The following is a 27,340-nucleotide window of genomic DNA, read 5'->3' as shown; positions in this document are numbered from 1 at the left end:
AAGATGTCTCCTGCTTCTCTAAAAAGTCCATTCTCAGTGTATGTTCACTGCGAGCTTCAAATTTCATCACACTTGTTGCATGATGCATACCGGCAAAAGGAGCAGCATCTATTCTGAGCTTCCTATCCCAAAAGTTGAAACTAGGCCTACACACCATACAAAGGACGTATGGACACAAGGGCTCCACTGTCTCCAATAACATGGTTCCTGACGCCCTCTTGTGGTTGAATCTGGTCATTACATCTACGATTACACCACGTTTACTACGCTGTTAAAGAGACGAATGGAAACCAGATGTTTGTGTATTTATCTACAAAATGTTGTAGCTGGAAATGTTGTAATTTTTATATTTTCTTTTTCTGTTCATTATTTCTGTCTTTCTTACTCTCTCGCTCTCTCTTTTGTAACCTTACCCTCCTGCAGACTTTGTGCCCCGAAAGCGGAACCTTTGTCGCTGCTGTCCAGATTTGAACGGACACTCGTCAGTGTTGCACACTGTCAAAACGTAAACCAGCAGCACTGCACGACTGGGACCTGCATTTTTCTTGTGAAAACTTTTGAATATCTGCATTTTCGAGAGGAACAATCAGGTAATTTATTCATAACCTTTGTAAATCAAGGAATGTATGTTTTATTGTGCTGTCGCGGCGAATTAAACGGGGAGGAAAGAATAAGCCAAGTCCATTTATTTATAGCACATTTAAAAATAACAGACGTTGACCAAAGTGCTTTACAGAGAGATTCAATTATGGGAGTATTTAATTTATGATTACAGTCAAACAAAAACAGGGTCAAAACAACAACACAGACATAAATAAGGCAGAACATCAGATACAATCACAACACAAACAGCATTGCACAAACAACAAGTGTGATCAGGCATGTCTTCATGATGACAATTAAGAGGCCAAAGGGAAGAGATGGGTCTTTAGACAGGTTTTAAAGATATCAGTGGAGGGGGGGAGATCTAATTGTTAGTGGCAAACTATTCCACAATTTAGTGCCAACATCTGAAAATGCTCTTAATCTTTGGTTTTTAACTGGAATGGAGAGCAGTGATTGGTCAGCAAATTTGAGGGGTATGGAGGTGGAATATGGGATGAGCAGTTCTGAGATGTAACCTAGTGCCGGTCCATGTAGAGCTTTAAAAGCAAATAAAAGAATCTTAAATTCAATTCTGTACTTAACTGGTAACCAGTGAAGAGAGGCCAGTACGGGGGATGATATGGTCTCTCCTCTTGGTACCAGTGAGGAGTCTTGCTGCTGCATTTTGAACCAGCTGCAAGCGAGATAGGTTGACTGACTGATTCCTACATAGAGAGAACGGCAGTAGTCGAGGCGAGAGAAAATAAAAGCCTTTGCAAGTGATACTGTGGCGAGCAAGTCGATGTTATTCTTCAACATTTTCTGTATTGTCAAGACTTGTATGGAGGAGGACGACCAGGAGAAAGCAGCTGAAATCCTGTCTACCAACCGCTTTATTTGGATAATCTTCAGGAACATTTTTAGGACAGTTAGCCTAGTACTTTATCATGTTAAATTCACGCTGAATAACACAATGAGTAATACATGTTGTGTTATACTTTTGAAACAAAAGGGTATTTCTGATAAATAAGACAGATTTTTATGTTTGTTTACGGTTGTTTGCGTCTCAAGTGGGATTGAGAGCTTCCTAAATGTGTTAATCCTACTCACAAGACTGTTTGTGAAATGTCTTTGCGCTGATTCAGTGTCTCTGTTGTCAAACATTGCTTCTGGTATGGATGGAATAGTGATGGAGGAGGAAGATGATTGCCCAGAGCTGGTGCCCATCGAAACCCAGCCCGGTCCTCTTACAGAGCAGATACCTGTCACCATCATCACCGGCTACCTCGGTGAGAGACTGTCTGTGTTACTTATAGCTTTAATGAGCTTATAAAAGAGATTATAGTCTCACACATTTATCAGTCCATCCTCACTACAACCCAAAGCAGCTCTAGTATTGGACCAGGGCATATCCATTGTTATATTAAAATTGTAAAAAGTTTGATGCTGAAACCGAGGTGTGTTGTTTTGCTTAATTATTCTTTACAAATTTTATATTTGTGTTACTTTTTAGGTGCTGGAAAGACCACTCTCCTGAACTATATCTTAACAGAACAACACAACAAACGGATTGCCGTCATACTCAATGAATTTGGAGAAGGTAAACTAAAAGTGTCCTTTGGAGGAATTTCAATTGGTAATAGTTTCAACTGCTTTTGTTTTAGCCAAATAAAGATGTTCCATACTGTGTCTGTACTAAAACTTGACTTGTTGCGTTGTTTCCTCAGCTTCCACAAGAGAGCAGCATAGTAACAATTTTGAACTCAAAAAAACTCATCATGTTCTCACTTATATCCAGAGTTTGTGGAATAACATGTATCATATTTGCACAGGACTTTATAATTGGCTTACATTTGTAACTTCTCTTACATTTCTGTTATGTGATTATGTTAAATTATGACATTTTGGCCTGTTTTCATTTGTCTTTATTCAATTGGTACAAAGAACAGTTTCACAGAATATTAAAAACTGTTCTGTTTGGCTTTTTGAAATCTCCTGATACCTTGTGAAATGAACATATTTGTTACAATCTGCTCGGTCTCTATCAGTGGCTTTATCCTGATCACTAGTTTGCGTCCTCTCCCTGCAGGCAGCGCCCTTGAGAAGTCGCTGTCAGTGAGCGACGGCGGAGAGCTGTACGAGGAGTGGCTGGAGCTAAGAAATGGCTGCCTCTGCTGCTCTGTCAAGTAGGTAGATTAATTATAACCCATTTGGATAGTTAGAAATGTGCTGTTACTTTATTTTTGTTTTAAATTATGTAATGTTTATGAGTTGAAAATATAACACATTCTTGCATTATATTACATGTTGTTTCAAATGTTGCATATGCCGTTCTTCATCATTAGTGACTGCTCTTTGTTTTTCAGGGACAATGGTCTTAAAGCCATAGAGAATCTGATGCAGAAAAAAGGAAAGTTCGACTACATCTTGTTAGAAACGACAGGACTTGCTGATCCAGGTAATACACATCTGTGAAGTTAAAAGAAGAGCAAAAGTCTCATAGAAATCAGTTTTTGATTGTCAAGTAGATTGTTGTTGTTGAAAGTTACATTTCTGGCCTGGGGAGCATATAGACAGTTATTTGCCTCCTTTGAAACCTCATGGAGTCGTCAGCTGTTTCACCAGGAGGTGGGTTGTGTGTGGGCTGGAGGCAGAGAGGGGTCCTGGTTCTTTTAGCCCACACACAGATTTGACAGTCAACTCACAAACATCAACATCTATTTAATGCAAGAAATAACCAAATCCTACATTTTTTTCTTTTCTTTTTTTTTTTAACAATGTCTTTGCTGATTGTTTATCTTACAGTTTTGATTTCCCAACAACATACTGTAGGTTGGGAATGAAATGCTTTTTGGCAGCTGACTCATAATCTTCACAGTATTCACAGTATTTAAAATAAAGCTAATAAATAACTTTGACCCATGGCTGTTCTCTCTTTAACTGTCACTAAATCAAATGAAAGAAACACATACAAAAACACCAGTTTGTTAAGAATACAAAAAGTGGCAGACAGCACGTCTTTAAACAGTATTTCAACTATATGCAGACTTGTTACATCACTTGAACAAACCGAGTAGCAAAATCCAACTGAAAGAGCTTATTGCTTATTACCTTTTCTTCTTGCTATAAAATATTTCAGCATTTATGATACAATGAAAATTCATGTTACTCTTGCAGGACTTGAACACATGATGTCATGAATATAAACAGTCAGAAACAAACTGAGATAACATGATTTCAACTTGTATCAGAGTCTAAACTCACAGCTAATTCTGCCAAAAGTTCTCTTTAGCTATGTTTATTTCAGTGGTATTGTTATATATTTAATATGTGCTGCTTTGTGGCTGTCAACATTGCACTTTTGTCTTCATATCTCCGTTTTCTTGATTGTGAATTGATCTGATGTCTCAGGTCTGTGCTTTAAAGTCGGGAAATAACCCAGACTTGACTTATATTAGCTCTGATTTGAAGCTGATCCTGGTTCAGTTTGTTAGGTTTATTCAAGACAGGGTTTTCACCTTAAACCACACTTTTCTGAGCCACCTTTATTAAACTCCCCTCTAGTGGAGAAGGTTGTGATGTCTTATGGATCGAGCAATGACATTGAGCCATTTTTTAAAAATCTTAATGTGTCGCTCATAATGTTTGCTGCTGATTTCTCTCTAATGCCACAATCAGAAGTTTTCTAACAGTCTTGTGTTGCTGTGACAGGAGCATCCAAGGAGCTTATTTTCATCAGGGATGCCAAAAAAAAACAAAAACTAGCAGCCGTTCTGCTCCCAGGTTTGAATCAGGAAATCAATATTAGGCCATTACAGGGTGAGCACTGTGACGATCGGGGTGTGTCGCTAAGTGACAGGTGTCAGAGGAGGTAGCGGCATGGTCAGACACACACCACTTGGCCGCACCGGCAGAATCAACAGAGCACGCTCAGACTGGGGCTGTCTCCAGTCTTCTGTCACGTCATTGGCTGAGACAGGCTTGTTATCGACTAGGACAGGTCTGTCATTGGCTCTGGCAGTGCTGTCAATCATAAAGGCTCCCGGGGGATTCTCCCCTTCCATTCAGGAAGGGCTCGGATGAGTTATGTGAAACATGCCACTCAAAAACAGTGTTTTCATTACGCATCCATCAAATATTTACAATGCTTTCTTATTCTCGCTTGGCAGTTTGACAAAATTGCATTATGTGAACAAGCTGTGGCTGGCATGGTAACATAGGGTCTTATAATAACCTCGTCCACAGGAAAATAGAAACAAACCAAATGTACCAACAGGAGATAAACAATTGAAAGCTTCTGATATTGTTTTTTATCTGGTCCACAGAGTTCACCCAGAAGAAGAAAGCTTGCAGGGTTTCTGAAAATAGTGCTTTGCTGCCTTTAAACGCTTAAACTTCACATAAAGGTGTCATTGAATTGAATTGAAATGCATTTTAGTGTTGAAAGATGGGTTGATGAGCAGAAAATCAATCTACAATTCTGATAATCTGATAATCTGTTAATCGTTAAGTCATTTATCAAGCAAAAACATTCACAAGTTGCAGCTTATCAAATGTGAGGATGTTTCATTTTCTCTATTTTTATCATTTAAATTAAACATCTTTCAAGACTGAGACTGTTGGTTAAACTAAACAAGTGATGGACATCATCTGTTTTTTTTCTGACTGAATGATTGATGTGATGTAATGTGATTGATCACAAAAAAGCAGCCTTAAATTTATTGAAATAATATTGCTGGTAACTTTTTGGTTAAATCATACAGTTATATCACAGAAATTCCCCAAACATATTGTCGGATTCGCTACTTTTACCATTTAAAAAAAAAAAAATATAGCAGTATATACAGTACCAGTCAAAAGTATACAGTAGCTGTAATTTTCATCTCAAAAATGATGTGTGAGTATGAGTATAATAATAATAATAATAATAATAATAATAATAATAATAATAATAATAATAATAATAATGATAATCCCATGTGCCCGGGGCCACATTTATATTGTCAATTTTTGTAGTCTTTTGAACGCCTCATGCAGAAGTTAATAAATTTAGAAGAACATTTTTAGACAAAAAGAAGAATATGGCCTCTGTTTACTTAAACTACACTTCCGTTTTATGCGTGTCAGCCGTTTACATCTAACATAACACTGTTTAACACGTTTTCTCTGGCAGGAGCCGTGGCCTCCATGTTCTGGGTCGATGCAGAGCTCGGCAGCGACGTCTATCTGGATGGTAAGATGTTTGGAATCATTTGTAATGACAGTGAAGATGTTGTTAATATCATTTCTCAGACATCACCGGTGTGACTGGTATTACTTAAGAGGAGAAATGCATTAAGATGCTGCCATTTCAAGACATTACACTGATTGATGGAGGTTGTATAATTAAAGGTCACATTTTTAAACTTTAAAAAGCTCTTTCACCATGAAACTGATTAACTTGAAAGGAAAATGTTAAATGTAGAAAGGAAAGAAATAGAATTTAAGGTTAAAATTTTACTCAAACGTTATTACTCAGATGTATAATTTTGAAGCTGTAACAGCTCCAACTGCACTCTAGTTTTGTTGAGATGTATTTTCTGACTTGTCTAAATGGTACCTGCCTTGTTTGTGGGGATGACATATTTTGTCTTGTTTGTGTATCTGTTTCATTGGTGTGTGTGTGTGTGTTCTCACTCCTCACACTAAATGCTCAGCTGTCCGCTCTGTTGTGACAGGCCAGTAGACCAAAAGTGTACTTCAAATAAGTCAGAGAAAGTGGCTGAGACAAACAGGCAAAACTAAACACCAAAAGGCAACAGCAGTCGGTAGAAGAATGTGCACAAGTTGTGGTACTTCCTTTGATTCAGCAACGTTTTGTTTATCCTAGGCATTGTCACCGTCATCGATGCCAAATATGGACTGCAGGTATGTGATATAAGGAAACTTTGAAGTGTTTTTTTCAGTTTTGAAATACTGTATCATGTTTTCTGCTCAAACGTTAAGTCGAAATGAATTAGTCAATTAACAATTTTGATAGTTGATTGGTTGTTTAAGTCATTTATCAAGCAAAAATGCTCAACATTTACTGGTTCCAGCATCTCAAATATGAGAATTTCTCTGTCCGTTTGCTTTTAAATTGAAAATCATTTAATTTTGGGCTGTTGGTCAGACAAAACGAGTTGTTTGAAGTTGTTGCTTTGGACTGTGGGGCATTGTGAAGGGCATTTTTCAGATTAATTGATGAGTTAAAAACATAATCAAAAATTATTCAGTACTGAAAACAGTCATCAGTTGCAGACTTAATCATGTTTGTTGCCAAATTTCAAATACTTCACAAAGCATCATCAGTATTTGCTACTGAGCAACACCTAAATAAATAGTGTTCATTGTGACTTTAAAGTCAGAATAAGCTGTTAAACTTGTGAGATTGTTCGTAACTCCCCAGCGCATAGCAACACACACACACACACACACACACATACACACACACATCCTGCCCTCCCTATGGTATTTAAAAGGAACAGGACAAGTGACACCCAGATAATGGGCTCTAATTTGAAGGTGTCATGCTCAGCGAGGTGACACATTTGGTGGCCGAGGTGCTCCTCCGTCCCCGTGGCACAGAGAGACATGATGAAGGAAATCATGACAGAAAGAAGGAGAGGATAACTCATAGTGAAGGAGTAATTGATATCAGAGATGTGACCATCGTAATAGGACTGTCACATCCATTCACCTGCCTCTCCCCTCATGTGTCCATTGAAATATCTATCCGAGGGGTTTCAACTTAACTTGAGCCTTTGGCCTCAGGCGCACTGAGAGGCCTTTGTCTCCTGGTACAGATGTTGTAGAATAAAAGCAGCGATCGGTCTTTTTAATACATTTTTGTCATTTATTCCCTCAGAGGTAAGAGTGACCGATTAATGTCAGATTGACACTTGGGGTCAGGATCCAGATTAACACCTCCTGCTCTGTCTGTTATCACATATTAAACTGTTTTGGAAAACGCATCCCTGGTGCAACCACAGGGACACAAACAAAATGAAAAGTGATCTCCTGTGGTTTCATGTGTTTGAGAGAAGAAGATCAAATATAGGCCTTTCTTTTTTATCAATTTATCTGTCACATTTTGTGTCGGCTGTTGCAAATGTTGAGCATTTTACCATTTATATATATTTTCAAGAACGTGTCAAAAGAAAGAAGTCTTCAGGATCAGCATTAGCAGCTTTTTTTGTCCATTTTGTGATCACACGTGTAAATTGTGCCACAATCTCTCCCTTTCATAGCAACTAACAGAGGAAAAAGCAGAAGGACTACTCAACGAGGCAGCCAGGTATGCTCATTTTTACGACTAAATAAGCCGCTCGGTATCCACCACACCAGGTCTCATAACTTGCTGTTGACCACACTCTTGCCACCCGCCTGTCTGCCTCCCTGGGCGTCTCTCTGTTTGTCTCCTCCAGCAGCTGCGTGGTGTTGTTGTTGACCAAATACACTGATGAATAAAGACCAGTTGCATGACCCTTTGCATTCTTCTTCTTTGTTTGTGTTTTCACCTCTAAACTAAACAGTGCTCAGCTCCCATTTGAGTTTGACACTGTCCACTGCCACCCATGAACACACCCATACATACAGTTGGGGAAATTAGAGTTTTTAGTGATTCATTTTTTGGGGTTCTGGGTGTAGATTTTCTCTGTTGTTGGTGTTTTGCAAATTTTGAAGAGCATGTTCACACTAGCTGGAGAAACACAGTGTTGTATTTCTGTCTTTTTTTTAGGCAGATCGCCCTCGCTGACATGACCATTATCAACAAGACGGATCTGGTGAATGAAAAGGAACTTGCACAAGTCAGAGATGCTGTCAGGTCGGCCTCACATACTTTACACTTCTTATCATCTATTTTATTTATACTCTTGTTATTGAGCTACATATGTAAGTTTTGGGCATTACATGTAGCCTGTTCATAAGGTCACAAAGAACAGAGATATAGGGGGATATGGTAGTACGAGTGAGGTCTAATTTAATATTAACATTTTTTCCTCTCACTTCAGGTCTATAAATGGTCTTGTCAAGATTTTAGAAACCCAGAGATCAAGGTAAGTTATTTTTTCCGGAGCACAGTGGGATCATTTTTGTGTGATAAAATTATGTAGCTTTTCAGTTCGGTGGCCAGTTTACCCGCTTTGTTTAGTGTAACAGATGAACTCCACGTGCTGTTCCTGCTCAGATCTTTGTAACAAAGATGAAGCAGTTTAGGCGTGACATTGCACAAGTAAAACCCCCAATTCACCCACACACACGTATACATACACAAACGGCTGCACCCTGAGTAAACACCAAACCTTCAGTGGTGTCCAGTTACCCACAAGTCTTTGCTCTCTGACCCTGGGTCGTCCAGCCGACAGGGCTGTATATGTGTGAATGTGCGTGCGTGCAGATGTGCGTGCAGATATGCGTGCATATGCTCCCTCTGTGTTAGTATGTTATTGGACCCAGGTAGCATCTGACTAACACAAGCAGTGTGTATCAAAGGTTTAGGTGTGTCTCGGCTCTGCTTTGCCCCCCTGGCAGAGTTCAAGCCAGGGTGAGATGAAAGACACCGTGCAGAGAGGGGTTAATCAGAAAAACATTCTCACAGCCAGTCAGAACCCATTCCTCTCGGTCACAGTTAATCTTACTTATACGCAACTTGAAGCAAAAGCTGAAATGTCTTGCTTACTTTTTACCCTCTATGTTGTTGTTTGATGTGAAAATGAAAGTGGAACAAAAGTAAAATAATCAGTGATCTTCTTCCACAGGGTGGATCTCTCTAAAGTTCTGGATCTACATTCTTTTGACAGTAAAGACGGAGTCAAGTGAGTTGATTTTATACCATATAGGTTTCATATACACAAAATGTATTAATTCAGAAAAAAACACTATATAATTGTTGAGAAAGTTGAGTTAAAAAAAAAACTGAACGATATATCAATTTTTTTATGAGGCTCCCTTAAATTTCGTTATTAAAGAATTATGACCAAGATATGTAAAAGTGGGACATTTTGCAGTTGAAAAGTAAACCTGTCAGTGTCTCTGGTGGGCATACATACATACAGTATGTAATGCAACACTGTTTCTAAATTACTGTGCACATATCTTTGGCATTTCTTTTCAAAGGCAAAGACTGTATAGTCCCTTTTCTTCTTATGGAAAAGAGGGAAAATAAAAAAGCTTAAGTAGTTTGTTACTTCAGATGGTTATTATTCAATGTTTTACTGACACAGACTGCAAATACTGATGCAGAAATGTAAAAATGATTCTGACAAAATCCAAGATGTAGCACTGCTCAGTCCATCATAACACTGTTTAAAGACAGACACGTAGTACAGCTGACAGATATATTTTCTGCAACAATTTTGCACAAATATATTGACCCAAAAATTGATTTTAAAGCAGTAGTTTAACATTTTGGAAAATGCACTTATTTGCTTTCTTGCTGAGAGTTAGATGAGAAGACTGATACCACTCTCATGCGATAATACTAAATATATAGCTGGAGCCAGCAGCTGGTTAGCTTAACTTAGCATAAAGACTACAAAACAGGGGGAAAGAGCTAGCCTGGCTCTTTCCAAAGGTAACAAAATCTGCCTACCAGCACTTCTAAAGCTCACAAATTAACATGTTATATCTTGGTTTTTAAATCTGCATAAAAGTGTAAAAAAACAACAACAGTTTACTGTTTTACTGGGGGTTATGGCAACAAACAGGAAGTCACTGGAATCATCTCATCAAGCTCTTGGCAAGAAAGTGAATAAGTGTATTTCCCAAAATGACAAACTATTACTTTGCAGTTTTATTTAAAAAGTTTTGAAAATTAATATTTGATTTTACTTAATTTAGTTAAGGTACAAAATGCAACATGATTATGTGTATGTAATTGTCAAATTTTACAATAGAGCATGACACCGATGTGTCCAGCAGCAATATTGGCCGTGCTGATGTGAAGAATCTATAATCTTCTATTTTACATCTTGCAGTGAAAGATCAAGAACTTCCTCTGACTGCAGAGATCTTTCTGCATCGATGGCCTTTGTTTCTACTCTGTCTGAACTGTGTACCCAACAGTCTTTGATACTGTTGCTCACCATGTTTCTCTCTAATTAACAGACTCTTTTATTGAGCGTCCCCCTGTTACACCCCAGGGTGGTCATCATATTGTATCCCCTGTAGAATGTCATTCTCATGAATAGAGTCAGTGTTCATCCCTTCATGTGAATGAAACGGGCCGCAGTGTTAAAGCTCTCTTACATGCCCTCAGTCAGTGTCTCTGAGGCCAGCTGCAGAGGATTAGAGCTGTGTGTGTCCACTGGCTCCCAAGGAGTCTCCCTTGTCCCAACAGATAGCTCCTTTCCCCTTGCCTTTGAGAGTCGGGGCCCCTCCTCCTCTAGATCCCAAGCTGGCTGTTTGAAGCGGCCCCCCGCCGCTCCGCCTGTGTGGTACTAACTAACAGCACACAGGGCTCAAGCTGCTGGACACAACATTTAGCCTCCTTGTGAGGTCAGGGAGAAGGGGGAAGGACAAGGAGGTCTGATGGAGAGAACAAGGGCTGTAGTTTGTTTGGGGGTGGTGGTGGGTGTTTTGTAGGATTTAATTGCCATTTCTAAAGTTTTCACAGGTCTATTCAGGGTTGCGTCATTAAACACTGATACAGCATACAGTGGATTATACTGTAAGGCAAAACACACTGTCCGCTCTCCTTCTGCTGAAAAAAGAAAAGACATGGAGAAAAGTAGTGAAAAAGCTGAAGTTGTCTTATAATTTTATTTAACCAGGAAAGCCTCATTTAGACTAGAAATCTCCCTTTCAAGTGTGCCCTGGTCAGGATGGGCAGTAATAACAATAAGTTACAGGCAAACAACATACAACAGATAACACAGAATGGCAGCTCAAAAAGTTGTTCCTAACCTTTTTGGCTTTTAGCCCTTAGAAACAAAGCAATAACTACTTGAAAATCCTCATAACTGGTTGCGTGTATCTACTGGTTGTGAGCAGTTCAATCAAAAGACTTTTTTTTTTCTTGTTTTATAAACCCGAAGAAGTGTAATTATCCAGAAATTCACAAGAAAGAAGGCATACGTCAGAGGAACATCTGGAAAAAAAATGGCACAAGATTGTGTAGCAGAAATGACACACTAAGTTCCTAAAATATACCTAAACATCAGCAGCCAGAAGACAGAACATACAGTTTCTTCAATGATTTTAAATCACAAAATTATGTCATTATTATATTAACCCCTTTGCTGTCACAGGCTGTTAATGCAGCTCCAGAAATGAAAAATGTCATCCACAAAATCCCAAAATGTAGCACTGATCAGTCTGTTATGACACAGTGTGCAAAATAAACATGCAGTACAGCTGACAGATACATTTATCAAAATATCTCAAATTTTGAATGTAAAGTTTTATTTAAATGTTTCTCAAATAGAATTCGATATGACTGGTTGTTAGCTTTTCTTTTCAGCCTTTCCAAGTGGAAATGTGTCTCTTTTGTGGAATAAAACAGAAAAATTATGTCATGTCATGTGAAAAAAAAAAAATCATTTTTCTCCTCTGAAAGTCTAACAGAGAAGCTCCAGCTTGTGAAGCCTGCAAGACCACATCTGGACAAGGTATTGTTTGTATCTATTATTAATTTTTATTCACTGAACTCCCTATACTTATTGTCCATGCACTTCTTAAAGTTGTCCTTGTTTTGTTTGCTAATTTATTTCAACACATCATTTCCTACAGGATAAGGGGGACGCATTCTCCTGAGGCTAAAGTTGTGCTTTGCATTCCCCCAGGCTCTGACACTGTAGTGAAAACTCCCTCCCTGCCTTGGTTTTTGTGTTGAGATCTACTCGAGGCTTTTGATGTTTTCTTGTTACACTACAAATAGACCCAGTTTGGGTCATACACAGCGTAGACATTGACACACTATATAATCCTCAGTAGACTGGGCACACAGTGTTGGCTAGACTGACAAGAGTCTTGGCTTGGTGTTATGACTTTTACAGTTGTTTAAATTGAATCCAGATGTCATAAAATGTAATGTATAAACCACATTTCACCCATTTAATTTGCTGTTGAATGACAGATATGAATGGGAAACTTCTAGTGTACCATGTTAAAAGAAGATATACAGTGTATCCCCGTTATCTAAACATCAGATATATCAGATAGTAAAAAATATTTATCCCAAGATTATGTCTGGAATAATGTCTCTGGGTGTTTTCATTAGGCACTGGACCAATGACTGCTCACAGCAATTAGGCCACATATTGTTTTCAGTTGTGCTTTATACCCGCAAACTTTTATCACAGGATGAGCAGAGATGAGGGTTGTTTGTGTGTGTAAATAACAGCATTGTTGTCTGTTTTCTCCAGGTTCCCTTTCCCGCATGAAGCTCAACCATCCCTCAGACCCTCCCCTCCCCCTTTCTCCCCCCCTCCTCTTCCCCATGTTGCTCTTTTCATGTAAATGAGAATGCTGTTTTTCTGTTGTTATACCAAATGACAAGGAAGTGTGTAACCTTAACACTTCAACACAAAACCCCCAAATATCTGCAAAGTGCCCTTTTAATGCTGTAAGGAAGTATTGGAGAGGAGGGAGCGTGTGAGAAAAAAAAAGAGTGCGAGAGGGGGATGTAGGCAGATAAAGAGGGGTGCCGTCGCTGGGTTTCAGGTGCCGAGTGGAGTTGTGGTTTTTGACACGGTCATTGACAAAGTCATCAGCTGGGGTGTAAAAACACTTCTTTTGTTTAACGTTCATAATGACTTTGCTGGTTTCAGTAAACTAAAAAATATGTTAAAATGCATTTAAATACAGGCCTGTATTTATAAGTGAACATGTAAAATCTCAAAACACAACATTTTATGTATTTTCTTTAAATTTTATTTCACAAAGCGTCATTTACCTGTATTTCAGTGAGTGGAAAATGATGGAAAGCACTTAAATTCTGAGCCAAAATGTCAAGAAAAGTAATTCCAAAGCCACAAAATGTCAAATTTTGTGTATATACTGACGATATTTCAATATTTCATCTGTCGTTCTCAGAGTATTTTAACGGTGACGTTTGAAGTATCTGGTGATCTTTCTGAGGACGCCTTAGATATCTTCATCCAGGTACACACTCATTCAGATCCTCTATTTTGTTTTCCTGCTGCCATTACTAATAAGCTCTAACACAATACAGTCCTTTGAAAAGTAAATACCCATTTTCCACTGTTTTAGGATCTCCTATGGGAGAAGATGTTCAAAAACAAAGAAGGGCAACCCATGACTGTCATCCGGTTAAAGGTACAGTAAAGCACAATAGTCACCCCAGTGGCAGCAGTGATCAATAACCGCTGCTTTATTATCTGCATTAATCAGTTCCAAACACTTCATTCAGATTTGGTTAATATGTTACTCGTGACTTGTGACTTATGTGTTTTTGTGTGTTTTCAGGGCATAGTATCATTTGCAGGTAATGCCCACCAAGTGATGCTGCAGGGGGTCCACGAGCTGTACGAGCTGAATGACACTCCACAGCTTTGGGAGGAGAACTCACGGATCAACCGACTGGTCTTTATAGGTAAGGAAACACACACTTCTTTCATTTATGTATCTTTACACAATGCGTCTTTAACACTGAGGGCAGCCAATTCATTGAATTGCAATAAAATGGTCAAACTGGCTCTTATCGAAACACTTTTTTAAAAAGTTGTAGTAGTAATAGAGGTAGTTAAAAATATTAACGGACAGCTTCACTGTTTAGTAGTTTTCTGATTCTAGTATAAATTTCCATAACACATAAGGCTTTATTTTGTACATCCATAATTTCAAAGAACAATTACCTGGGAAGAACAATGCAATGTGGTAAAAATTGTTTGGAAAATGGAGCAGAAAGTCAGCTGAAAAGGCAACAATGCAAAATTTGTCAACACGCAAACATACAATTAAACAAAAATAGTTTTCTTTCAAGCAAGATTCTCTGGAAATCAAAAACTATGTCTCTATTCTCTCTATAATTAGTAAATGTTGTTCTTTCCAGAGAATGTTTTAGGAAATTGCTACAAAATTACAATTTCACAATTTCCCAGTTTTGCACTGTGTTGAAATGTAGAATTTTTTTCCCCCTTTGCATTCGACTGCCTTGTGCTAGACCTGACTTTGTGTGTGTTCATGTATGCTGTGTCAGTGTTGCTGCCTGTAAAGTGAATTTTCACTCTGCTCTGTCTCACAGGTAGGAACCTGGACAAGGACATTCTGCAGGAACATTTCATCTCAAATGTGGTGCAAGTAGCAAAGAGAAATTAGTCGGAAGCTTTTCTCTCGTCTGCGAAAACTAAAACTGTTGATTCTGGAGAAAATTTTGGGGCTTTGGCCATCCATAAATCTGGGACTGTGATTCAGCCGTTCACTCCAGTTCCTTTCCTATAAAGGGAAGAGATACATCAGAGAATGGCTAAGATTACTGTTGTCTTAAATTGTGATAACCTATCACAGCTTATTTTAAAAGTATATCAAAGTCATAGTCAGAGTGTTTATGTTGCTCTAGTGCCTGAGCTAATTGCTGTGTATTGTGTTTCTCAACATGACCTCTAAGATGCTAAAAAAAAATCTATAAATTTAATCAGTGCATTGTATCTTTTATAAAGATGGCTTTTATAAAATCTGCCATTTGTAAAGGTCGGAGCCCCACCTAGTTTTGGAAGGTGCAGAGTGATGCACAAATCAAGCAGCGGTTGAAGACTGTATTTTGCAAAATGAAATGGCCTCGCTTATGATTCTAGCTTCGAACATGCTTCATTTTTAAGTTATTAGAAATAAAGTTTTACTGAACATGTTTCTGTGTTCCCATGTTTTGCTACACACCTAAACAAAATAATATGTTTTAAATCATTAGCAAACTCGGCCAGTATCAGCTGACAACAGCAGTCTATTAACATAACAACAGAGACAAAGTGCCTTTGTGTTAAACTAAACAAAGTGGAAAAAATGCATTAAAATCTTAGTTTTTGTTGTTATGAAACACAAAGAGTTTCCACGTTTGAATCCAGATTGAAAACTATTTTTACTTGTTTTCAGTGGAAGTGTATTTAATGATTTTCTTAATATTTGTATTTTTTTTTATCATCTACCACCCTGTCAATAGTGTCCTCCGTTTCATAATATTCAATGGTGATAACGTTCATCCGACAAGAGAGTCAGCACAGGAAAATAGCAGTGGATCCGTTTCACTTAGAACTACATGTTAAACATTTGGGGCGTTACAGCTTCAACTTAAGTTTGTGTATGCTATACTCTCTATTTCCTGGTATGTGTTACTTTAGTTTTTATTGGTACAGTCATGTGAGAGCCATTACACACACACACACACGCACCCTCAGAGCACAGTAGGCCCAGTCAGGTGAGGAAATAGGTGGAGTTTTCCCAGCTTGGTCATTTGCAATGGAGATGGCTACCAGCACAGTTTTAGCACATATCCGCTGTTGGACCGGTTTGCTTTGAGGATGGCTCTGCTTATTCATCCCGGTCGTAAAGCCGAGCTGAGTCCTGTAGCCCAGAGCGCACAGTGTAGCTGAGCCGTTTCCTACTCGATTCTGATGCTGATGGCCTCGTTAAGGCGACCATTGCCTCTTTTCTCTGCTGTCTGCGGGAAGCCCTACCATGGCCATTTTCATGGTCACAGCACCCGCGGGCATCCAGAGGTGGCAAACTAAACGAACCCGCAGGGGTCCAAAGGAGGAAACACTTGGTTTCTTATCACGGGTTAGGCGTGGTGTTATAATTCCCAAGAACATCCAACCTCCGACTGTGCTTCTGCACATTTGAAATATCAGATTATTAAAGTATCAAGAGTTAATTTAAACTTCAGATGAATTTGTCTTGATGGCCTATTTTCAGAACAGATGATGCTTAAATCTAAAAGGCTGCACAGACCACTTAGTGGTTGTTCACAGTGTTTGCTGCAAGAAGGCAAAAAGTGATGAGACAAAATAACACGAAATGATTTTGGGAATGTGTAGAGCTCACACTGGTGAAGAAGTGTCTAAAAACAAAGATTTGTGAGCTTTTAAGTAGTTATTCTGCAGTGTTTTTATGTCTCTCATTTTGGAGATTTCGTTTTATATGACGCAATTTTGTAAATTGTTGTCTTTCATTGTAGCCGTTTTGAAATTGAAATGAAGTGCATAAAAAGTGTGCCATACTGGCTAAAATGGAATAAATTGCCGTCTGTGGATTGGCTTTTGCATGAGTTGCCCGTGCGCATTTTGACTCCCCAAGCCCCCACCTGTGTGCTCGCATTGTCTGGCTCCCCGCGGTGAGGGGCCACTCTGATAGGTTCAGAGGGTTAATGGGACTGGCCTGCAGGGTAGCAGTCTCCCAACATATAAGGCATCAGCTCTCACTACTACGGCAAACAGCCAGTACACGAGGCTTGAGAAGAACCGGTCACTTGATGCGCTTTTACGCATGAATTGGGAGGCCTTTTGGTTTTTACGCACGGCAAACTATCAATTGCTCTTTGGCACAGTTGAGTTTTTACATTCCGCGTTTGGTCATGACTCTCTCCAGTGAATTTGAAGCTTCACAACACGCCGCCTTGCCTTTAGAGGAGGATGAGATTGATATCGTGGGCGAGGATGAGTCTACCAGGGGGTATCGAAATGAGTGCTCCACGGACCCGGGCTCCTCAGCAGAATCTGGTGCTGAATTTGACTCTTCAGAGCCTGACTCCTCGGGGGAAAGCGAGAACAGCTTCTGTGCGGACGCACCGCCATCCAGGAAAGCCCAGAGCAGCTCGGTAAAGCCTCCCTACTCCTACATTGCCCTCATCACCATGGCCATCCTACAGAGCCCGCTGAAGAAGCTGACGTTGAGTGGCATCTGTGATTTCATCAGCAACAAGTTTCCCTACTACAGAGACAAGTTCCCCGCTTGGCAGAACTCCATCAGGCACAATCTCTCCCTCAATGACTGTTTCATCAAGATCCCGAGGGAGCCTGGGAACCCGGGCAAAGGTAACTACTGGTCTCTGGACCCCGCCTCAGAGGACATGTTCGACAACGGCAGTTTTCTTCGACGCAGGAAGCGCTTCAAGAGAAACCAGCCCGAGTTTGGAAAAGACGGACTTATGTTCTATTCCAACTTGAACTGCTACCGGCCGTATGGGCAACCATACTCCGTGCGGGGTCAGGTAAGCCCTCCTCCCGTTGCTCCTATCCGGTACATGCCCCTGCAGGACGGGATCATGATGCCCCCCTCTTCCTATCACCTTCTGCCACAAACTCTGAACAGCCACGGGAAGAGCAGTGGGCCCAAAGACTTCAGAGCGCAGCTTTGCGCAACAGAACCAACTGAGCCAAAGCCTGGCCCGCAGGCAAAGTGCTCCTTCAGCATCGAGAGCATCATGAGCAAACCATCACCCATCAGTCCACAGAATCCAAATCTCCAGCAGAGCCCACACAGCGCTCTTGGGTACGCTCATCTCTTGTCGGGTCCTGCTGCCTGTTTGGTGCCGACGCTCCTGCAGACTCCTAGGACTCCATTCTGCCCTCCTGCCATGCTGCGTACTGCTCCTTTAATAAATGAGCATCTCAGACTGTCATACCCTCGCTGCTGAAGCCTCTGGCTGTATAAGAAACATTACAGTGTCTATATGTGTGACGCTATGCGAAGACACGTTTAGCCCATTTCTTAAAGAAATTTCTTAACTGCATGATATTTATGTGCGTTGACAGTCAAAATTATGTCTTAAACGGAAATGTAAATAAGATTGAGTGGTAATATATTTGTGGAAGTCGATGCAGTGAAAACTCGATGATGAATGTGTTTTGTTATTAATTTTGTTATTAATTAATGTGTAAAAAATAAATGTATAAAAACTACTGCTGCTGCTTACTGTTCTAAGTCCTTTAATTGACTCTTTAATGCAATAATTTGCAATTTGCTCATGATTTGGGTGATCAGGGTGCAGTGGTGTTACAAAAGAAGACATGTCAATGGAATTAGAAAAAAAAAAAACAACAACAACAACAAAAAAACACCTGAAATCAATAGTTGTACATACTGTATAATCTGAAATGTTATTTCTTGAATGGGTGAAGCTGCACACTGATACTGTAGCCAAAAAAGTTGAAAATTCCACCAAATTAACATTTGCAATTATCCATTAACCTGCATCCTTTAAATCAGCATCATTCACTTGTTAATGATGTTGAGAGGCTGTTGAAAAGTCACGTCAACAGAACAGCTGTTTACAATCTTTTTGGCTGATGTGAAGATTTTTTGAGGTAAAACCTCAAAGTTGCCAAACAGAAAATTGATATAGATGCTGCTAGTTCTAAAGGTAGCTATGGGTGCAGAAGCTCCGCTGGAACTTGCTGATATAGAAACAAGACTATAATCGTTCACATAACAGGAACATAAAACCTCCCTGACCATATTTCTCAAAATGAAAAGTCTATACATTTACACACCAAAATATACTTTACAAAAACTGAAATTAAAGAAAACAAAAAATACTTTTAATTATTAGTTTAGTTATTATTTAGGCTGTATTTCTGGGTTAACACAGTATAAAACGCTCTATAATGCATCATTTTTTTCTTCCTGCCTCAAGGTGTCACTATTTACCAAATTTTGGAGCAGGCTTGATGTAAACTGAGCAGACTTGGAGTGACCAGTCCACCCCGAGTAAAGTAAAGGGATTGCAAGGTCACAGATTAGATATAAAAGTAGGATATTTTAAAACTAAAAAGGGACCGAGATATGGAATTGTTAACAATAAATATACATAAACTAATACATAAATAAACTTGACCCAAATGAAAAGGAAAAACTTTCACATTGGTAGCGTGAGGTTTTGCTCTGTATTCAGCCCTATATAAACTCCCATAAATCGACGCATACGGCTTCATACCGGGCAGTGTATACAGCACAGACACAGGCAGTGTCCGGTTGCAGGCCGGGCCCAATACAATTCCCCTCTGCCATCAGTCAGAGGTCTATTTTTGACCAGGGGCTCAGCTGATTGTGGGCCTTGAAGATTCTGGCCCTCCCTACTGTTTTTTTTTCTCTTGTTGTCAGTTGTTCAGGCTTATTAGGAAAAGAGGGAGTTGTCAAACTGCAGGGGACGGTTTTGCTGAATGTTCAGCTCAGTTCAGAGGGATGAAGCTCTCTTGGCTATAGCATAATTTACCGAGGTGAGAACATTTTTGACTGGGTGTTTCCTTTCATTGCAGCCAATTCATCCCTGTGTGGGACAGCTGTCACTGCTCTCCTCCTCCTCCTCCTCCGCCTCTTAATTTACTTTCTTGGCTGACAAGCTCTGTCTTTTGGGCTGTTGGTTCACCACATCACTTATACATTCACTCTGTGGTCGGACGCCACCAGTTGCCAACTCCAGAAGTAACTTCAGCTTCTTCTGATCGGCGTCCTCCCGTTGGGATCCGACGAGGAGGATGGAGACGAGCCCCATCCCGGTGGTGACGGTCCAAACCGCCCCCTTCGACGATCAGCGGCCCGGTACCAACGGGCTGCGGAGGAAGACGGCGGTGTTCGAGGGGAAGAAGAATTACCTGCAGAACTACATCCAGAGCGTGTTGTCCTCCATCGACCTGCGGGACCGACAGGGCTGCACCATGGTGGTGGGCAGCGACGGCCGCTACTTCAGCAGAGCTGCCATCGAGGTGATAGTGCAAATGGCAGCTGCCAACGGGGTAAGCAGAGAGGGTGCGACCACCAGCCACACGTACTGCCATGTATGTGCTCTGTAGGCTACTATCAACATGTTGTACAAACTTTCTGTAAGTTATTATCCAAGCAAATTCAGCCATATTTGGATATAATGTATCTCTAGTAGGTTGTTACAAGTAACCACTAAAAACTGACTGATAGAAAAGTAGCAGTTCAGGCAGGTAAGTCTAAATTTGATCTTAGCTGCTTGTCATTTCAATGGAGAGCAAAGATTGAGTTAACTTGCCAAGAATAGTGGCGGTTTTAGCTTCATAATCATGGGATTCAGCATGTTCATATGCAGAAGTCACCAATTACTGCATCTTTCTTAGGATGCAGTAATTTGGTGATTTAACTATAATTTAGGCCTTCTAAGTGGTTCTCAAAGTGGGGTCCAGGGATCCTCAGGGGTTCTTGAGGGGGGTTCCAGCAGGTCCCCAGCAAAAAGGGGAATCATTTATTTTCTCTATCATTCCATCCATAAGTAACACAATGACAGAGTGTATGACTACTTTGGCCACAGGTTTCATACATTTGATGTGATAAAACATCTAAAAGCAAAAGTCTTATCAGATGGGGGACCCTGGAACAAAATCTTATCAAATGGGGGTCCGTGGTCTAATTTGTGTCAGTTTAGGGGTCCTTGATGTGAAAAAGTTTGAGGACCACTGCTCTAAGAATCATTTTCAATATCGAGTAATCTGCCAATTATTTTCTCAATTAATTGTCTGGTCAATAAAATGTCAGCCAGCCAGTGAATTTGACAATTAACCGATTATTAAAATAGTTGCAGATTATTTTCTGTCGATTAATCGACTAATTATGTCATAGCTACAGTAATTAATCAATCTGACCTATGTATTGTGAGCAGATATTCAACCACCACCAACATATTAACAGAAGTTTGGACCCAATGTTTTTTTTGTCTGGCAAAATATTAAATCAGATCTCAGATGGGGTAAAAGTAATAATTTGTGGTATTAAGACACTTGTTACCACTCCAACATGTGTCTGAACCCCAAGTGTCAGCAGCGGATAAATGAAAACGGGAAGACTAGAGTGAGCGACAGAACAGGAAAATCCCCACAGCTCATTTAAAACGCTTGCTCTGAGATCTGTGTGATTGGTTTGGACGGGTTCCAAAGGAAAATCTGAAGGGAATATAATTTGTTTTTGAGATCGGTTCGTTTTTCTGCTGGCCCAGCCAAATGTCTCTTGATGTCGGCCTTATCAGCACTTCCATCCATCCTGCTCTATTTTCCTGCCTACGTTTGTTCCCCCCACCTCTTGCTGTTCTGCCTCTCCTGGGCAAAACTGCACACTTTGGGGATCCCCTGTCATATGGCATTGATCCAAAAGTCAGGATAGTTGTAGCTCTTGCAACAGAAGATAAACAGTGCAAGCATGCTTTACACTTAGTATTCATACATAATTAAACCCATATTGTGTATCCATAATTATAATTATAATCGTATGTAATTAAACACAGTAGTATACAGATTACAAGCATTTCTTACACTTACAGTCACACCTTTCTCTTACTTTCTCTGTCTGTCCTTTCTGAACACATGCAGCTTGTCGGATGTTAGGAGGATACACTGACGTCAGGAGAATAAATTCCTCTCCAGTGAGGACACTTTTATTTAGAATAGCTGATATGCAGGGGAATTATGGGATGCTGATGGTATTACCACTTTATACTGTAAGTGGCATACAATTACTGTATAAATAGAGAGAGCAGCTCTGTTATTTAGGCACACTCTTGGGGCCGATCATTTGCTTTTTAAAGTGGGCCGTCAATTAGTCACCTGTAGAATGACAAGTATTTTGGGCCAGTGTTGCTTTCAGTCCCATTTAGACCAATGAGCTCCTGAACTTATGAATAAGGTTGAGGCAAAGCCAGTTTTTTTTATTTTTTATTTAGTGTCCCATCCAGAGAGAGAAACTGTCTGACACTATATTTATGGTTATCTAAGCACTTTTGCCTGATTTTATATCTACTCAGCATTTGGGAAGCATGCATGCCAGCTACAAAAATAGTAGATCTCTAAACTTACAACTCATGAGACAACTTTAGCTCAGCAGAAAACATTATTACTGGAGGCTACATCCTTGAATTATATCCAGCTAACATTGCTCCTCAACTAATATCTGTGGTGTGCAGATTGGTCGTCTGGTAATCGGCCACAATGGCCTCCTGTCCACCCCGGCTGTTTCCTGCATCATCAGGAAGATCAAGGCCATTGGTGGAATCATCCTCACAGCTAGTCACAACCCCGGAGGCCCTGGTGGAGACTTTGGAATCAAGTTCAATGTGGCAAATGGAGGTGAGGAATGAGACAGGATGGAGTTCAGAGATATATTTTTGAATCTAAATCTGTAAATTATGACCAGTATTGGTTAAGTTTACAGATATGAATGTCCTGCATTGTATTACAGGCCCATCTCCAGACACAGTGATGGAGAGAATCTATCAGGTGAGCCGGACACTCGAGGAGTACGCCATCTGCCCTGACCTCCGCATTGACCTCTCCAGGCTGGGACGACATGATTTTGACCTGGAGAATAAGTTCAAACCTTTCAGAGGTACAATAGTCACTCATCCACTGTACACTACACGACTATAGATAATCGTGTGCTGGATCAGAATACAAATCGCCTGAATAGTGGCTCATACTTCCTAGAATAATTGACCATCAACGCATGTTCAGCACTAATTGCCTTTTTTCTGTGTTTCTAGTGGAGATTGTAGACTCAGTGGATGTGTATCTACAACTGCTGCGAAACATCTTTGACTTCAATGCCATAAAAAGTCTCCTCACAGGACCAAATCAGCTAAAGATTCATATAGATGCCATGAACGGAGGTTAGACAATTCATTATCCCATCACATAAACCCTGAGTTTTTGTTAATGTTACTGGAAATGACACCGTTCTCTTCTCTCCCCATGCTGTGTTTCAGTGATGGGCCCCTATGTACGAAGGATCCTGTGTGATGAGTTGGGGGCCCCTGCTAACTCTGCTGTCAACTGTGTGCCTCTGGAGGATTTTGGTGGTCGGCCTCCTGAGCCCAACCTGGTCTATGCCACCTCTCTGGTAGATGCCATGAAAGGAGGGGACTTTGGCTTTGGAGCTGCATTTGATGCAGATGGAGTAAGATATCATCATAAGTGATGTTTTTTTTATTGCATTTCTAACTTCTTTCTTCCACATGCTGACAATATTAGAATTATTATATTTGACATACCATAAATATATCAGATCAATAGTATCAGCATAGACAATTGCTATACATAAAAACACTGTTTAGTTAGCAATACCTATTGATGTAATAGTGTGCCATTGAACTCAAAGACTTCTTCAGCCTCAACTGACCCACTGATAGTTTAGTTCAGACTTAAAAGCACATCATTTTATAGTTAAGGGTTTCTTCATATTCATAGCATGTAGAAAACAAACATGCAAAAAGCTTCAGGCACTGTATCTACATGAATATGAAAGAAATTTAAAATTGAGTCAAGCTGTAATAGTAGTAGTAGCAGGAATGTAACATACTTTACTTGATGAAGATGATTTAAATACAAAATTTAATTCAAAATACTGACCTCATTTGCAGCTGCAGTAACACTAATCTTGGCAAAATGGTGCAGATCAGAAAATATTGTTAAATGTATAGTACCGATAAATTACAGGCCTTTCTCTCATCCAACTGTCTGAAATTTCCTGAAACTTTGAAAGCTTTACTACTGATTCTCTTGATTTACACCATGAAGTGACCTCTCTTTATACCATAGAATAATAGATTTGGTTGAAAGCCCATTAAAGTAGAATAGAAAGTACAATGTGGAGGCTGGCCGAGGTTGCCAATAATCATGGTTTTTATTTGTTCAAAAAATAAATTTACAATGATTTAATGATGGTTAATGTTCCACATAACATCTACATGATGTCTGTTATTTATATAATTTTTATGGAGTCGCAGTTCTTGACAATGCGGGAGGGCGGTCCTATATTAGGATAAGTATTTAAGCAAAACATTCATTCATTCATTTAACATAAATCTGTTAAATTTTTGATCACTGATAAAGAATGAGTCTGTGTAACTCTTCCATAGATACCAAAGAGAGCCTTGTTTATTTTTTGTTTGTTATTATTTGCTGGTTGATAACTGGTAGAAAGATGATGTATAAGACTGAATGATAATATATCCATGATGATCCAACAGGCAGCTCACTTTTTCCACTTAGTTGTCCAATATTCATTTCTACTGTACACACACACACACACACACACACACACACACACACACACACACACATACATACATACACACACCCTCTGCTAAGTAAATTAGCTTAGCATCAGGAGAATTATGTCATATCTGCTCTGTTTCTCCCACTAGGATCGGTATCTTCACAGTCATTAGCACCAGTGGTTGTAATCTTGCTGGGTGAATGTTTCTTTTTTGGGGTTGCTGTTACATAATACCGTAACCAATATCTTCCAAAGTCTCAACAGTAATTGTGATTGTTGGCAAAAAGAAGTTAGTTGCTCATTAGGTGTGGCTTATCCGGCACTTAACAACAGAACTGCACATACAACTTGACTGGATTTGATGGCAACCAGTGGCTAGAACTCCAGTTTGTACAATTGTAAGCTGAAAAGATTTACAGTCACAATGTCTTGAATCAATATAATATCAAATACAATTTATGTTATATTTATGCAGAACTTTTTTTTTGCTTCAGTTAAAGGCAGAGTGAGCAGGATTTTCCTAAAAAAAAAACAATGTATAGACTCGTCCAAAAATTATCCCTCTCAATCATCACATATGACCCAGTACCAGTGTGTGGTGGTGTGTGTATCTGCAGAGAACCCACCTTCTGCCTGTATTTTCTTATTTTGCTGTGTTTGGGACGTTTCTGGGCGTCAACCTTTGGGCAGTGGGTGTGTAGCCCCCAGCCAATGACAGCATTCAGGGTGTGAGGGTTATAAAAACGTAGCGACATAGCGCTGCAGTGTAGCGCTTCTGGTGTCATTTAGCTGGGGAGGAGGGGCCAACTTTGAACGTTGTGTTTATAAACCGCAACTGACAAATCCTACTCATTCTGCCTTTAATAACAAAATTCAATCAAATGCAGCATACAACTATTTTCAAATCTTTAAAATATGGTCACAAATATATAGTTTCATTAAGAAAAGTTTAAATAATTTCCTAAAACAGCAGGGCACTGTAGATTTTAGATACATTTACTCAAACAAGAATAAATAGTGTATTTATTGCGTAGTATTTTCAGCCACTGTTTACAGTATAACACATTTGGTGAGCTAGTGAGTATGTGTGACAGCTGGATGCTATATGTGGGATCCAGTCAAAATAAACTACTTTGCCCATATACATCACAATAATGGAGCATGACACCCAGTGCAGCGGTGTGGCTCATGGACACAGAGGAATATATCAGGAACTATATCAGGCTTTGAATACACAGATAATTCCTTGTTGGTTTTGGTCTTTTCATAGGACTTGTTGGCAGTAAGAAAACTATTACCAGTTATTATTACTAGTCATATCCTGTAGTGCCAATCAATCAAGTTTAGTTGGACTGTAGCTCTTTTTCTACATTATTAGACAAAATAACTAATAAGTAGTTACATGAGAAGACTCACAGTGCACTATATGACTTTGTGTTGTTGTTAGGACCGGTACATGATCCTCGGAGAAAACGGCTTCTTTGTGAACCCATCAGACTCAGTAGCCATCATGGCTGCCAACCTCTCCACCATCCCCTACTTCAGACAGATGGGTGTTAAGGGCTTTGCCAGGAGTGTTGCCACCAGCACCGCCCTCGACAGGTAGAACACACATTAACACACTTCTAAAAACACACACACGCACACACACACGCACACCACACTCACACACTCAGCAGATGTAAGGGGCTTTTCCTTCTCTTGTCACACCACTTCAAACTCTCAAATTCCTGCAGCAGCCCAATCTCTGGAGAGGGAGGACACTCTCAGATGAAGACTCACCCACTATGAATAAGACTGTGAGATCACATACACACAACCCCCACACACACATTTACTCACAGCCTATAAATATTATCTGTTATGTAAGAGCAGAGCAGAGCAGAGCAGAGGGTGCTGAATGAGAGGATGTGATCACAGCAAAAGTCATCCCCATTAACATTGTTCCAGTAGGAGGGAACCCAGCGCTGCACCCCTTCGAGGCTTCAACAGAATGCTGCTCATGGGAAACGTGTCATTTAATACAATGAGCAAACCAGAAAAGACCAACTATAATTAGTTCAGATGAATATGTGTATGTATGTTTTAACACGGTACTGTTTCAGATTTAGTTCATGCATTTTCAGTTTATTTCTGAAAAACAACTCCAGACTCCAAAAAAACAGTTCAAAATCGGTTTTGTAATGAATTAATGAATGCAAATATAAAACTCAATTCCTTCATTAGTTTCCTTAAAGTAGAGCTTGAGGTTTTCACCTGACAACTACAATGAGTTTACAAACACCTTTTTGAACTACAAGCAGTATTAATTGACTTTTATTATAGTCTCACTCTGACCCTTAAACATTTATAGGGGATATAACATGCTTTTTGTGATTTTCCGTCATTTATATATTCTTATAATGTTGGATGTCTATGTTACTGTAAACATAGCCAAAAACGTAAGTTGAACAAATGTAAAAATGCCACCTTCAAGTCAAAATCTAGGGCTTTAGCCTATTTTGAATGCTTTGTTTGCAAAGTTACCTCTACTTCCTCACTGAACTGATGTCAGATCATTCACGCATGCCGCTCGTTCTGTAGCCCTTGTTGATAAGGTTGTTGCTAAGGTTCAGGGCTTGCGTTGTCATCATGGTTCAACTACAAAAATGTTAACAGTGACTGCTTGTTTGGGATGGATCACAAACCAGGTACACCAGTATATGGCTGCTACCCACCTTCCCCTCCACACTCATGCTTTTTAATTCACAGGAACGTCACACTACTTTCTGTATTG

The 27,340-nt window shown here is 39.7% G+C and overlaps 3 protein-coding genes across 3 annotated transcripts in view; all 3 read left to right on the top strand.

Annotated features, from left to right (window-relative positions):
* The first annotated feature begins 443 nt into the window (after window positions 1-443).
* On the top strand, window positions 444-15,415 carry cbwd (COBW domain containing). The gene is made up of 16 exons (XM_067612541.1): window positions 444-590; window positions 1,773-1,874; window positions 2,099-2,185; window positions 2,675-2,771; window positions 2,952-3,043; window positions 5,759-5,818; window positions 6,455-6,492; window positions 7,854-7,900; window positions 8,345-8,431; window positions 8,619-8,663; window positions 9,366-9,422; window positions 12,164-12,215; window positions 13,642-13,710; window positions 13,819-13,884; window positions 14,035-14,161; window positions 14,813-15,415. The coding sequence occupies exons 2-16, from the start codon at window positions 1,775-1,777 to the stop codon at window positions 14,884-14,886; spliced, it is 1,098 nt and encodes a 365-aa protein (XP_067468642.1). The 5' UTR covers window positions 444-590; window positions 1,773-1,774; the 3' UTR covers window positions 14,887-15,415.
* A 106-nt stretch (window positions 15,416-15,521) lies between these two features.
* Window positions 15,522-19,283, top strand: foxd5 (forkhead box D5). The gene has a single exon (XM_067612552.1). It carries the CDS (start codon window positions 17,135-17,137, stop codon window positions 18,194-18,196), a length of 1,062 nt encoding a protein of 353 aa, XP_067468653.1. The 5' UTR covers window positions 15,522-17,134; the 3' UTR covers window positions 18,197-19,283.
* Window positions 19,284-19,683: 400 nt separating this feature from the next.
* pgm5 (phosphoglucomutase 5) overlaps window positions 19,684-27,340 on the top strand; it is a 29,318-nt gene continuing 21,661 nt past the window's right edge. Inside the window, exons 1-6 of the mRNA XM_067612530.1 lie at window positions 19,684-20,294; window positions 22,475-22,637; window positions 22,750-22,896; window positions 23,051-23,176; window positions 23,273-23,463; window positions 26,012-26,166. Of these exons, the coding sequence (XP_067468631.1) occupies window positions 20,037-20,294; window positions 22,475-22,637; window positions 22,750-22,896; window positions 23,051-23,176; window positions 23,273-23,463; window positions 26,012-26,166 (1,040 nt within the window). The 5' untranslated portion in view covers window positions 19,684-20,036. The remainder of the gene's footprint in view (window positions 20,295-22,474; window positions 22,638-22,749; window positions 22,897-23,050; window positions 23,177-23,272; window positions 23,464-26,011; window positions 26,167-27,340) is intronic.

Source organism: Thunnus thynnus, chromosome 2 (genome assembly GCF_963924715.1).
Source record: "Thunnus thynnus chromosome 2, fThuThy2.1, whole genome shotgun sequence".
Taxonomy (NCBI): domain Eukaryota; kingdom Metazoa; phylum Chordata; class Actinopteri; order Scombriformes; family Scombridae; genus Thunnus; species Thunnus thynnus.
Note: the sequence above shows the minus strand (reverse complement) of the source record. Positions and strands in the feature narration are given on the sequence as shown.